The sequence below is a fragment of the Lemur catta genome, chromosome 16 (assembly GCF_020740605.2).
Source record: "Lemur catta isolate mLemCat1 chromosome 16, mLemCat1.pri, whole genome shotgun sequence".
In the NCBI taxonomy this organism is placed as follows: Eukaryota; Metazoa; Chordata; class Mammalia; order Primates; family Lemuridae; genus Lemur; species Lemur catta.
Genome location: NC_059143.1, coordinates 42,792,330 through 42,807,254, shown reverse-complemented (window position 1 = coordinate 42,807,254; position 14,925 = coordinate 42,792,330). Strand labels below are relative to the sequence as shown.

Sequence of the window (14,925 nt, the reverse complement as noted above, 5' to 3'; positions counted from 1 at the left end):
TCCCAAGATGCAGGTGGTAATGCAAAATGGTAAGACTATTTTGGAAACTATTATATTTGGCAGTTTTTAAAGAAAATTAAACATACATCTTACTCTGTGACTCAGCAATTCCACTTCCAGGTAATTATCCAGGAGAAATAAAAACATATGTCCAGAAAAAGGCTTGTAAGAGAATGTTCATAGCAGCTTTATCCGTAATATTCCAAAACTGAACACAAACTAAATGTTTATCAATAAGAGAATGGATAAACAAACTAATCTACTCATATGATGGATTACTACTCAGCAAAAAGAGAGGGCTAACTGCTGATATACCCAACAACATGAATAAATCTTAAAAATTATGCTGAGTGGATGTAGTCAGATATAAAAATATATGTATACGACTCTATTTATCTGAAGTTCTAAAACAAGGAAAACTAAAATCAATTTGTGGTGAAAGCGATCAGAAGAGTGACCTCAGGTGAGAAGGGCAGGCACTGCCCAGCAAAGGGCACACGAGAACTCGCTCAGCTAAGGAACATGGTCTGCCTTTTGATAGGGGTGTGGGTTAAACAGATATGTATTTGTTAAAACTCACTGGATTGTCCACTTAGGATCTGCATATTGTATTGTATGTAAATTATACCCCAATAAAAATAGGACGAAAAAAATTAAAATTGAGAGAGGTATATATTTTTTCTTTAAAGAAAATGGTGATATTCTTTTATTCTCAACAACCCTGACATTATTTATTTGAGTTTAGGAAAAGCTAAAATGAGAGAGAAGAATGGAAGACAGACTTTCTTTTAACAAAAAGCCTGTTTCCCTCTCTATTCTGTCTAGCACACACAACAAAGAATATGGTCTTGACTGTGCATGTGAATAAACAAAATATATCTGATGGCTACTCTAAAGAGTAGACTGGTTTTTTATCTTGATCAATACCAGTTGCAGGACTAAAAAGATGGAGCACGATGAGTAGATGAATGATGAATGTTTTGTTGCAGTGAGTGACATACTACATGGCCTTTAGTGCTGACATCAACTCTAGAGTTTTGCCACAACAGAAATTTTTAGGAGCAATACAATAGTTTGGGAGAAAACAGGCATTATAGAAAGGAACTGAAAAGTGAGCGGCAAGACTATGTTAGATAAGAGCTTTTTCTCCTCCCAAACCAGAGACCACAACATCCAAATCTACAACAAACTGACCTCTACTTGACTCACACCCGAATCACAGAACTCAAGACTATCAGGTCTTATATGCTTTTTGTTTCTCTAATCTACTTTTTACAATGATAGTATTCAGCATTCATGAGTAACTTCAAGAAGTAGATTTTTCCATGATGTTAGTTTCACAATCTATTTCTTAAGTAAAGAAAAATAAGTTTTGGCTACAATGAACTCTTTGGAGATTTTTAGATAACCCTGAATATGTGCTTTAAATGTGAAAATATTAAATGCTCTTAATGGAAACATATCCATCTCTGCCTTGTGAAACAGAATTTACCCTGGGTTTTCATTCTGTCGACAAGCATCTATCGCGTGCCCATTGGTTAAGTGTTTGGATTCATCAAAGATTGCTAAGACCCAGACTCTCCCCTCAGGAGCTTAGTCTAATAGGCAGATAGGCCTGACGATAACAGCTGAAAGATAGAAGTATGTTCAAAAGATTAATTTTTGGGAGGAAAAGAGATAGCAAAGAAGGCTCTGAGGAGGTCTTTCTGCTTTCTACTGCAACAGGTAATCTTTCCTTCCTGATCACTCCGTAAGTAATCTGGGTCAGAGGCTCTAATGCTGAGTTTAGAACAGCTTTAACACCTAAGTCCAAGACTGTGCCTCATGAAGGTGTTCAGTGAATTGTGAAACTGATGAGTGACCACTACCTGCCTGGCTTTGTTCTAAGAACTAGAAGGAGAAAAGGGAACTGTGAGCTACTCCTTACCCCTACACAGCTAGGCAAACAAATAATTTTAAAAGTAATGCAACAAGTTCTATAATAATAGAGGTAAAATCAGAATGTCGAGGGAGCAGAAGAGGAAGCTGAGGCTTGAAAGAATCCTAAGAGTATGCCAGCAGAAGAGGTATTCAAGATGGAAAGATGAACTGATGCAAAGACGTGAGCTGTGAATAAGCAAGGCACAGTCAAGACAACGGTAGTGGTAGGGAGAAACGAAGCTTGAGTACACACAGGTGCCGTGCATGAGAGTAGACAATGGGCCCCGAGGAAAAGCAAGTTTGAAGAGGTCAGTGCAGGAAGCAGAGTGAGGAGGGCCTATGTCATCCTGAGGGATCTGCACACACATACGTGTGCGCTCGCATGCCTGTGTGCATAGAGGAAGACAAAGCACATGGAATCAAATCTTAACAACTACTGACATTATATTGGATGAAGTACATTTGTGAGCTTTTGGCACTATTTCTGGTACTCTGAAATTATTTAAAAGTAAACATTTAAAATAAAATAAAATAAGGCAATCCTCGTCCCAACATTCACCTTTTTTTATCACTTACCTCGGAAGCTTTCTGTTCCGTCTGTGACATCGCAAACATCCAGCTGTGACCACTTGCTGAATTCAAAGGTGAAATTATTATTAACTCGACAGACATAAAAGCCTGCATCTTTTACATGCACCGTGTTAAAAATAAGTTCTGATGTATTTCCGTATGGAATCTGTGAAAGAATCAATAAGAGAATAAGTGAATGACTCATCAAAAACATGTCATGAAATATACTGTGGAAGATCTATGATTTCAGTACGGAGATTTGAAAGTATGTCTTGTTTTTCCCCACCTCCACCAAGTTTTAAAATATTTTTGAGTTAAAAAACAATAACATTTTTGAGTTATTTAGGACTAAAGTATTAACAATCCACCCAGTCTTTTATAAATCCATTAATTAAAGTTGTTCCCCACACATCTTCCAAAACCTAACAGAAAACCACCTGTCATTTAAAACAGTTCAATCATTGAGTGCTGACACTTACCAGTTAAGCAGCCATACAACAGGACAAACACCACAGTGGTGTGGAGAGAACACAGAGAGTTAGACATGACTATGATTTCCAGCTCTGACCAAATTAGCTGTGAATTCACAGACAAGTTAGTCACTTTGAGATTTCACTTTCTGATCTGCAAAATTCTCTAAGAGGATAGACTCCTCAACCAAACAATATCCACTCTCTTTCAAGGTCTGGGCTGAGAAGGGCTATGGAAAGCTATCAGTGTTGGGGGGGAGCAGCCACCCATGGGTTCCCAAACTCTTCCCCAGGGCTCCATCACCTCAATAAGGTTTCTTTCGCTTTTTCTGCTCACAGCAATGTATCAGCTACACCAACTTTGGCACATTGCTAAGGGGTTATGCAAGTGCCTCATTGTATTACAATAACTCCCTTGCAAAGGGCAGGTTGAGCATCACAAATCCAAAAACCCAAAATCTGAAATGCTCCTAAATTTGAAGCTTTTTGCATATCAGCGTGACACTTAAAGGAAATGCTCACTGGAGCACTTGTATTTTGGATTTTCAGATTTGGGATGGTCCACCAGTAAATATATAATGCAAATATTCTAACATCTGAAAAAATGTGAAATCTAGAACACTCCTGTTCCCAGGCATTTCAGATAAGGATATTCAACCTGTACTTCAATAAGCTCACCCCTCTTCCTCTCCAATCCCCAACCAGCTGAAATCGACTCTCTTCCTCTCAGTAACCGCACCAGAGCAGGAGCGCTCCACTGAGGGCATGACACTGGGCTGACAGGCTGCATTTAGCACTGCCTGACAATCCTGTTATCCTGCTAAGTCTGCTCACCTACTAGACTATTAATGTATACTTGCTCTGCCTCCTCAAACCTCCAGCAATCCTACTTCTTTCAGGCATTGACTTCAGATAAAACTTATCTCTTTTTCCTGACACCAAATCACAGACCTATCCCTCCTGTTAAAATGGAAGACGCATTTTCCTAATAAAGGCTATGTGAACTAAAGATCTATGGGGATCCACTCACATCCCCAGAGTTGGTATGAAGATTACATTAAACTGAAGACATGTGGGATTCAAGAGGCAGAAAGAAGTCTTCTCAGGCTCTCCCTATCTGACTAAAAGCAGAAAGTTCTGGGAAATGAGGCTGCCATAAATTCCCTCTTAGGGCAGCTTTTACTCCCAGAAAGGAGACCAAGAATAAAACTACCATAAATCCCCTTTGGGGAGTTTATGGCCACAAAGAAGGGGAAAGACCACTGGCACTTGCACAAACAAACATTATCACAAACTTTCCTATTTCCTGTTGCTCTTCTAGAAACCACTTTGTCTTTCCAGAAGAAACCTATTTATTCTTCCCACAGAGGCTTCCCAACACCTGCCTTTTCCCTACTAAGTTACAACTTAGCCATTTAGCCAGCTATTTCTTTTGTGAGCTCCTATATGCATATAAGCAAACTTTTTCTCCTGTTAGTCTGTCTTCTTTCAGTTAATTCACGGGCCCTCAGGTACTGAACCTAAGAAGGTAAAGTTTTTCCTCCCCCCAAATTCCATCTTCTCTTGATCTTGTTCCTGCATTTTTTTCTCTTTGCTTTAGCATCTACTTCCCCCTTTTACTATATTACTCTCAAAACCATACTCTAGTACCTTCTATCTTAAAGAAACCAAAACACCAAGCAAGCTTCTCTTGGCTCCACTCTCTCTGAGCAGCACTGAAGAAGCTGGCCACCTCTTTCTTCTTGAAACACTTTCCTCTCGAGACTTCCACACCGTCTCTCTTGGCTTTCCTCCTATCTCTCTGGCAGATTCCTCTTAGTTATCTCTTTGCTGGTTCCTGCTCCTACATAGCTCTCAATGCAGCCTCCCCAGACACCCAAACTGCCCAGCTGATTCATCTGGATGTGTACTAGGGACTTCAAATTTAACATGTCTAAAGTCAAACTCTTGAATATTCTCCCTAAACCTGGTCCTTTTCAATCTCCAACATGTCCTTGATGTTCAAGTGAAAAACCTAAAGGTCATCTTGATTTCTCTTCCTTTCTCCTCATGCTCACATCTAGTCTGCCAGTTGGGTTAAACATATTTCTAAAATACATACTGAATCACCCACCGTGATCCACCTCCACTGCCATACCCTAGCCCACACTACTGCTATTTCTAGTCAAGCACAGGCATTAGATAGCTGGGCTTCTTGCTGTTTTCTGCTTCTTTTAAGCAGCAAGTTTGTGTTTTAAAAACATAAATCCTATTGCCTTACTTCCCTTGCTTAAAACCTTTAGTGGCTTCTCTCCTTATATCACCACCCTGTTGGTTTTCCTCACAGCTTTTCACTCAGAGAACTGACTATATTTCCTCACTGTCTGTCTCCCCACCAGAGTGCGATGCTCTTGCTCTGGTGCAGGTACTGAGAGGTGCTGACACCTGGTGGTGACTGCTGCACCGTCATGCCTTAGAACATGGCCTGGCACAAAACAGGCACTCAAACAAACACCTGTTAAATGAAGATCTCCTAAAATAGACCTATCAACATCCTATAAACATGACAGTGGTTTGACAAAACTTGACTTGTTAGGATTTTTTAAATCCATTACAACTCTTCCAATCTAAGACACACTCCCCACCCGCTACATTTCTACCTTTCTCCAATCAGGACATATTTTACAAACAATACACAAACGTAGCAGGTTTTCCCCATTATTTCCCCTTCAAAAGTCATTCATTAAAATGAAAGCAATTTTGCAATTGAGAAAATATGGTAAAAATACCTTCAGCTATCATCTCTCAACAGCCTAGGCACATAAAACATCCTGTCTACTTAATTCTCACAACCCCCTACTATAGGAATTCACATGGCTAACAAGCGTAGTCAGGGTTCCAACACAGACCTCTCTGGTGCCAAAGCCTACATGCAATCTTTTTACTACATTCCATAGTTCTTTTACTTTATCTCTGTGCAAGAGATAGAAATAAAAAATTGTATAATACCACAAAATCTTCTTTCACATGAAGTGACCAATTAAAGGGAAAATCATAATCTGAGAATAGCTCTTTTATTTAGTTTTAGATTTGCAAATGGAGACTTAGCATCAAGTTTGGAAGAAAGCTGAATTACTGTGACTGAAATTGTGACTAAATACGGACTTTTCAGAGATAACTGAGGAAGGTAGAGGGTGAAGGGAGAGAGATGAGGGAGAGGAACGGAAAAGCTCACAAAAGTGAGACTCAACACGGGGCAGCCAGACCACTGAGAACTCCCCCAGTGGCAGGTGGTTTGAAGAACTTTGAGGAAAAGAGAGTTTTAATATTTCATTGTAGATTATCTGCTGAGTGGTGCAGGAATACAATCCTTTCACAAAAGGAATAAATGCCCCACTCTGCCAACCTGAATTTTACTTCAGAAGCTACACAATGTCCTAAATCTTTTGAGAGAATACAGTTATGTGGAATTCTTAAGAAAATAAGGCATTACCTTTCCACGTAGCCTTGAAAATCTTTTAAAGATTTTGGTTGGAACATATCTGTTGCAAAGAGTTTTGTATAGATATGTAAGAACGTACTGGTGAAGTTTCATACTTGCTAATGTTGTTGCTCTATGTAATCCCTACTTTCCACAATTTTTAGAGTGGAGAACTGATTTCATTACTGTTTATAAGTTTTTGGTGAGACAATTTGGAATTGTCTTACCAAACTAATAATTATTGAATACTTTAGCAATAACCCAGCAATGTCTATCAGACTCTTAAACCAAAGTCTTAAAACCACATTTAGGACAATAATGTTAATTTCCTATCATCCTCTCTTATTACAGAAGAATTAAAAAACATTAAAAAATACCTCTTTATTCATTTTGAACCATTGATATTGCACAAAAGGATGTCCAGTTGCCCGGCAACACAGTTTCACAAACTGTCCAGCCAAGACTGCCTTTGATTCTGGGTTTACAATGATCTTTATTCCTGAAAAAAAAATTAATAAATAAAAATAACAGAAGAGGGATTTTCCTTGTTTATGTATCTGAAAACAAAAAATGAAATATTTTGGAAATAATCTACATATTTATCTGTTATAAATCACCCATTCACATCTCCTAACCCAGGCTTTGTAAAACCATGAGGAAAGAAACTTACCCAGGAGACTTCGATCTCCTGTACTTCCCCATGATTAGGTGAGAAAATTATTTTCCGTATTTCTTCAATTCTTAGAAACATTTTTTCCCCCAAATTCTAACATTCTGAAATCAGGATGCACCTTATAATAGATGCCTGCCGGACAGCAGTCACAGCGTAGTTCTGTGTCAGTTCATGCAAATACTCGGTCATAAATGCTCCTATGGTTGGCACGTCAGTTGAGTTAGGTGTGCTATTAGTCATGCAAGTGTTAAGTTGAAATGCCTGCTATGGTCTGAATGTGTCTCCCCAAATTCATGCATTGGAAACTTAATTCCCAATGCAACAAGTATTGGAAGGTGGGGCCTAAAGGAGGTGACTGGGTTATGTGGGTTTTATCCTCATGAACAGATTAAGGCCCCTATGGAAAAGGCTCGAGTTTACTCTCTTCTGCCATGTGAGGACATAATATTTGTCCCTGCTTGCCCTTCTACTTTGTGCCATGTGAGGACGCAGCAAGAAGGCCCTCATCAGATACCAGTCCCTTGATCTTAGACTTCCCAGGCTCCAGAACTCTGAGAAATAAATATTTGTTCCTTATAAATTACTCAGTCTGTGGCATTCTGTTACAGCAGCATGAAACAGACTAACACAGTGCCATCGAAAATGTCTTTAAATCATCATGATTTCGCATTGAAATGAAAATTATTTTGGAAGCAGAAAGTCACAGAAATGGAGCAGCAGGATATAAATTTGATACCTGTGATAAAGACATTTCTCATTTGAGGAATAACTACCAATATCAAAACTTGGAAACTTTCAACAGGAGCTTGGAAGAAAATGCTACAGTCAATAACAGAACACCCCCACTCCCTCTCTCCTGCCTCTCTCTCACGCTGGGGAAGCACACTGCCATGTCAGGAGCACACTCAGGCAGCCCTGCTGAGAGGCCCAAGTGGTGAGAAAAAAAACCTGGGCCCCCTGCCAACAGCCAGTGAGAAAATGAGGTCTCTGACAACCTCCATATGAACGAGCCGTCTGAGAAGAGGACTTTCCAGCCTCAGTCAAACCTTCAGCTGACTGCAGCCCTGGCTCATGAGAGACTCTTGGCCAGAACCACCCAGCTAAGCCACTCTTAGATTCCTATCCTCAGAAACTGCATGAGATAAACGGTCGTTGTCTGAAACTTCTGATTTGGGAGTAATTTATTGTACAGCAATAGATAACTGATATGAAACCAAAGTTAGGAAATTTTACATTTGCCAATGTTATAATACATAAAACTGGGTTGGTTAGCCTTTAGAAAGGAAGCAGAAAAGATCATTAAAATTTGTAAAACTTAATTTCTTGCACCTACTTTTATTTTCTTTCCTTGTATATTCTGAATGTGACCTCATAACATTGCCTTTGTCTTCTACCACCCACTAATTCAAAGGAACAAGATTATAAGAAGAGACAGTGTAAATAACAGTAATATTAATAAATCAAAGGTACTAAACGTTCTAGGAAAAAAAGGTATATAAAATATGTATGTGAAATTCATAGCAGAAAGATACCAAATAAAACCAAAATTCAAAACGCGTATTTATTGCATATCTAACGTATTTGAGGAATCCAGAGAAACCCTTGAAAATCTTCAGTAAACAGAGTAGAATCTCTCAAAAAATAATTTAAAACTCTCACCAAGGGAGAGCTTTCATATTCATTAGTCCTTTATGTTGAGGCCAAGTTAGCATAAGACGGATGAAGTTCAGAATTTTTCTGAAATCTGTAATACAAGCTGGTAGGAGAGTTGAAGAACGGGAGAAGCACTCTCGCTGACGCCAGCAAATTCACAACACTGTGTTTTAATGGCCCCATATTTACTGCTTGTCTGCCAGAAGAGTCTTATGTCACAACCATAAGATACAAAGATTCTGATTTTCCAAAGTTTAGGTGTGAAAAGAGGGAAAAAAGTTGCAACAAAGACAAAAGAGAATAAGTAATACACCTGAAAAATAAGAGTTTTGGCTAAATGGGCTCTAAATTTTTTTTTTTTTTTGAGACAGAGTCTCGCTCTGTTGCCCAGGCTAGAGTGAGTGCCGTGGCGTCAGCCTAGCTCACAGCAACCTCAAACTCCTGGGCTCAAGCAATCCTTCTGCCCCAGCCTCCTGAGTAGCTGGGACTACAGGCATGTGCCACCATACCTGGCTAATTTTTTTTTTTTCTATATATATTTTTAGATGTCCATATAACTTCTTTCTATTTTTAGTAGAGACAGGGTCTCGCTCTTGCTCAGGCTGGTCTCGAACTCCTGACCTCGAGCGATCCACATGCCTCAGCCTCCCAGAGTGCTAGGATTACAGGCGTGAGCCACCGCGCCCGGCGGGCTCTAAATTTTGATGTCTCATGGTGACCTCAAACTTGACATGGCCCAGATCCCTTCTGACTAAAAATCTACTCCTCTGCCATCCCTGAAGATTCCCCATCTTACGGAAGGTAAATAAGTCTTGTAGTCTACCATTTGTCCAGGTACTCTGGACAGAACCTTAGTAGTCATCCTGGAATGCCACATCCTCCTTCCTCCTGTGTACTTTATCTGCCAGTCCCGTCAATTAAGTTCCACATCTCACCACCTTCAATGTCATCTTAATCCAAGCCACCGTCAGCTCTGGAGTGAACTATTGTTATGGCCTGCTAACTTGTTTCCTTGCTTCCAGCAGCCCAAATGTCTTTTTAAAATATAAATTAATTCATATCACTCTTGCAATTAAAATCCTCTAATGCCTTCCCACTGTACAGGTATACCTTGGAGATACTGTGGGTTCAGTTCCAGATCACCCCAATAGAGCAAGTCACACAAATTTTTTGGTTTACTAGCGCATATAAAATGTATGCATATGCCATACTATAGTCTAAAGTGTGTGACAGCATTATGTCTAAAAAAAACCCAATTTACATACCTTAATTTTAAAATATTTTATTGCTAAAAAATGCTAACGATCATCTAAGCCTTCAGCAAGTTGTAATCTTTTTGCTGGTGGAGGGTCTTGCCTTGATATTAATGGCTGCTGACTGATCAGGGTGGTGGTTGCTGAAGGCTGGGATGGCTGTGGCAATTTCTTAAAATAAGACAACATGGAAGTTTGCCACATCAATTAACTCTTCATTTCATGAAAGATTTCTCTGTAACATGCAATGCTGTTTGATAGCATTTTATACACAGGAGAATATCTTACAAACTTGGAGTCAATCCTCTCAAACCCTGCCACTGCTTCATCAACTAAGTTTATGGAATATTCTAAATGCTTTGTTGTCATTTCAACAATGTTCATAGCATCTTCATCAGGAGTAGTTTCCATCTCAAGAAACCACTTTCTTTGCTCATCCATAAACAACTCCCCATCCAAGTTTGATCATGAGATTGCAGCAATTCAGTCATATCTTCAGGCTCCACTTCTAATTCTAGTTCTTTTGCTATTTCTACCACATCTGCAGTGACCTCCTCCACTTAAGTCTTGAACCACTCAAAGTCATCCATGAAGGATGGAATCAACTCCTTTCAAACTTCTGTTAATATTTTGACCTCCTCTCATGAATCATGAATGTTCTTAATGGCATCTAAATGGTGAATCCTTTCCAGAAGGTTTTCAATTTGCTTAACCCAGATTCATCAGAGGAATCACTATCTGTGGGATTTACAGCTGTATAAAATGTATTTCTTAATACAACTTCAAAGTCGAAATTACTCCTTGATTCATGGGCTGCACAATGAATGCTGTATTAATAGGCATGAAAACAACATTAATCTTTTTGTACATCTCTCCTCTCTAGCTATGAATGTTCTAGATGGCATCTTCTTCCAATATAAGTCTATTTAGTCTCCACTGAAAATCTGTTGTTGGCCGGGCGAGGTGGCTCACGCCTATAATCCTAGCACTCTGGGAGGCCGAGGCGGGAGGATCGCTCAAGGTCAGGAGTTCGAGACCAGCCTAAGCAAGAGCGAGACCCTGTCTCTACTAAAAATAGAAAGAAATTAGCTGGAAAACTAAAAGTATATATAGAAAAAATTAGCCAGGCATGGTGGCACATGCCTGTAGTCCCAGCTACTCAGGAGGCTGAGGCAGAAGGATCTCTTAAGCCCAGGAGTTTGAGGTTGCTGTGAGTTAGGCTGACACCATGGTACTCTAGCCCGGGGAACAGAGCAAGACTCTGTCTCAAAAAAAGAAAAGAAAAGAAAATCTGTTGTTTAATGTAGTCACCTTCATCAATGTTCTTAGCTAGATCTTCCGGATAACTTGCTGCAGCTTCTCCATCAGTACTTGCTGCGTCATCTTGCATTTTTATATTATGGAGACAGTTTATTTCCTTAAACCTCATGAACCAACTCTTCTTCTGAGCTTCCTCATATCTCTGAGCTTCAAAGAACTGAAGAGAGTTAGGGCCTTGCTCTGGATTAGGCCTTGGCTTATGGGAATGTTGAGGCTGGCTTGATCTTCTATCCAGACCACTCAAACTTTCTCCATATCAGCAATAAGGCTGTTTCACTTTCTTATCATTTGTGTGTTCGCTGGAGTAGTACTTTTCATTTCCTTCAAGAATTTTTCCTTTACATTCACAACTTGCCTAACTGGCAAAAGAGGCCTAGCTTTCGGCCTATCTCAGCTTCTGATATGTCTTCCTCATCAAGTTTAATCATTTCTAGCTTTTGATTTAAAGTGAGAGACACGCAACTCTTCCTTTCACTTGAACACTAGGAGGCCTACATGTAGTGTTATTAATTGGCTTAATTTCAATATTGTTGTGTCTCAAGCAATAGGGAGGCCCAAGGAGAGGGAGACAGAGGAACTGCCGGTTGGTGAAGCAGTCAGAACACATATAACATTTATCAATTAAGTTCACTGTCTTACATGGGCACGAGTCGAGGCACCCCAATTACAGAAACAATTGAGATAGTAACATCAAAGATCACTGATCCCAGATCACCATAACAGATATAACAATGGAAAAGTTTGAAATATTGTGAGAATTACCAAAATGTGACACAGAGCATGCGCTATTGGAAAAATGACACTGACAGACTTGCTCGACACAAGGTTGCCACAAACCTTCAATTTGTAAAAAATGCATTATCTGCAATAAAGTGAAGCATAATAAAACGAGGTGTGCCTGTACTTACAATGAAATCCAAACTCCTTACCGTGGCCTACAAGGCCCCACATGAACTGTGCCCCACCCCCACCCCTCCCGCTCTCCCCCAGCTCATCACACTCCAGCTGCACTGGCCCTCCTTCCTCTCACAAGCCAGGCTCTTTTCTGCCTTTCTATTTACAGTCCTCTGCTGGATTCTCCCCCAAACTCCCACTGTTTCATGGCAGCTCTGTCTTTTCTCATCATTCAGTTCTCTTACTAAAATGTCCAGCTTCTCTAGGAAGCATCTCTAAATTAGTTATTCCTCCACCCCCGTTGTCTATTGCATTCACCCTGTTTTGCCTCCTTCATTGTACTAATTCTTATCTGAAATCCTTGTTTCCAATGGTCTGTCTTACCTACTAGAACAGAAACTCCACGAGAACGAGGACCTTGTTTGTCTAGTCACCAGTTCATCCGACACCTAGAACAGTGCCTGGCATATGGAGATACAATGGGTGTTCACATGTACTTGCTGAATGAATGTGTATAATAATAAAAATTACTGTAGCAGCAACTGACTGACTGCTTTATCACTAACCTTTGAAATGTCCATTCAAGGTAGATATTAATTAGATGGTTACAATGAAAAAAAGTTAAGTAATTTGCAGAAGGTCACCCAAATTACCTGGGGTAAGTTATTTAACCTCTTTACGAGTAATTTTTTTTTACTCTTAAAATGCAGAAACAGGATGCAAACCTAGGTTTTCTTGGCTTTAAAACTCTTATGTTTTGCTATCTCAGTGACTCTTAGAGTATCTCCCTTGTACTCACACCTTCAGACACAAAAAGCCTATCTTACTGAAGCCAGTGTATCAGGCAGGGAACAATCTTGCACCATGACACTGCTCATAAATTTACCAGCGCAAATATTCTCTGCCATTATACACAGAGACAAGAATGATGAAAATGAAAAGGCTTTCTCCCCTAGAGTGTCTTACAAAGAAATGAATGAATGCTGGAAGGGGACCACACGGCCAGGTTCTAAACAGTATCTTTCCTTTGTGTGGGACACAAGACTAAGTGATTTTTAATGTACATTCAAACTCACAGTTTGTAAGTCTGTCCTGTATCATCAGCTTTAGCAGTCTAGTCTTAAATAAGTAAATACATACATATTTATTACTTATTGCTTCAAAGACTGAGAATTGACAGTCAAACTGTGATTTGGAAACCACCCCTGCTGAGTAGTAAAGAAAAGAAGTTATAATGCCTCCCATGTTTTAACCACACATATTTCCTTCCTCCTACATAGCCTTGTGCGCAGGGACCCATGGTCAACCCTTAACCACCCTAATGCAGCGCCCACTAGTCAGAAGTACTAAACAAAGGTAAGGAAAGATTATGGCACAGTGTTATGTAGGATGTACCCAAGGTATACAAACAAAGTTCTATTTTAAACGGTGAATGCACAGCTTCCTGGCAAACGAGCATATTTTTCAGATAACATCTGCAAAGAAGTCAGAGAGGTTACTTGATTTCCTGTAAGCCTGGGAGAATGTGATTAGGTACGACGGGACTAAGGATTGTGCTTTCAAAACACACACACACACACACACACACATACACACACACACACAGATAAACAGACATGATATTAAGCAATAAAACAAAATTTAAAACCCTGCTGGAATTACAAAAAAGATAAATTAGGATAATTCTCGACTTGCCAAAAAGTAGTCATCACAGGCTCCCTTTAAGTTATACTCTCTCATAATGCACTTAAATATTGATGCAATTTACAAACACCTTTTCCAGAAACAGACCTACTGCGTACACTGAAGTGCATCTACTTTAGGAGGCCATGAACCAAAAATTTTTTCATCAGCTTCCATCTATAACTCTTCCTCAAAGTTATTCTGAAAATTTCTAAGCTACTACTGAAAAGTGCCTATGCGCCCCACAGTGTGCCAGAATATCGCTCCTCTTCCTCCAACAATCTCCTCCATTACACAACCAAAGAATGCCCACATGTTCATCCCACAACATTATACAAGGTATGTCCACGTATGCCCCTCTTCCAAGTCAATTTACATCTGTGTCGACTGTGGCTCCCACATAACATCCCTTATCCCGTTACACTGCCCGCGAGGGCCCCTGAACACTCCATGCCGAGAAGCACACTCTTTCAGGCCTTGCTTACCACCCCTTCCCCTACTTCTCCCTTATCTTCATTCCCATCCATACCATCCTTGGTCTCTTTGCACTTCTTGATATTTTCCTCTCAGGAATAATAATCAATTTCCTCATGTTCATGAAATAAGAAAAGTCCCTTATAAATAAGATACAGTATTTGAATACTTTTTAACTTAGCAGGAAGAAAAAATTGAAGTCCACGGGTCAAAGAGGCAACTGAGGCAACACTATAACTAAGTTTCTCAAATAACCTGGAACTGTCCGAGCATCATGGAAATGGCATTGAGTTCAGGTCAGGGACAGCAGGCCTGGTTTTTAATCCTACCTTTGTCAATAACTAACTGTGACTTTGGTCAAATGATAACTTTTAGAAATCTCATTTTCCATATAAATGTTTTCTAGTAAAATTTAAATGTTCATAATAGTACTGTTCTGTCTCTTCACAGAATTGTGAGATAAAATGTGAAGGTATTTTAGAAATTAAAGAATAATATTCAACAATCCCTTGCACTTATTTTAGAGACAATAAAAATAATAAAAAATTGATATCA

General features: G+C 39.5%; 1 protein-coding gene across 2 annotated transcripts in view; it reads right to left on the bottom strand.

The window, feature by feature from the left end:
- MALT1 (MALT1 paracaspase) overlaps window positions 1-14,925 on the bottom strand; it is a 55,583-nt gene that overhangs the window by 29,876 nt on the left and 10,782 nt on the right. For both annotated transcript variants that reach the window (XM_045527448.1, XM_045527449.1), the window contains exons 3-4: window positions 6,798-6,919; window positions 2,497-2,656 (exon numbers count right to left, since the gene is read on the bottom strand). In XM_045527448.1, the coding sequence (XP_045383404.1) occupies window positions 2,497-2,656; window positions 6,798-6,919 (282 nt within the window). The remainder of the gene's footprint in view (window positions 1-2,496; window positions 2,657-6,797; window positions 6,920-14,925) is intronic.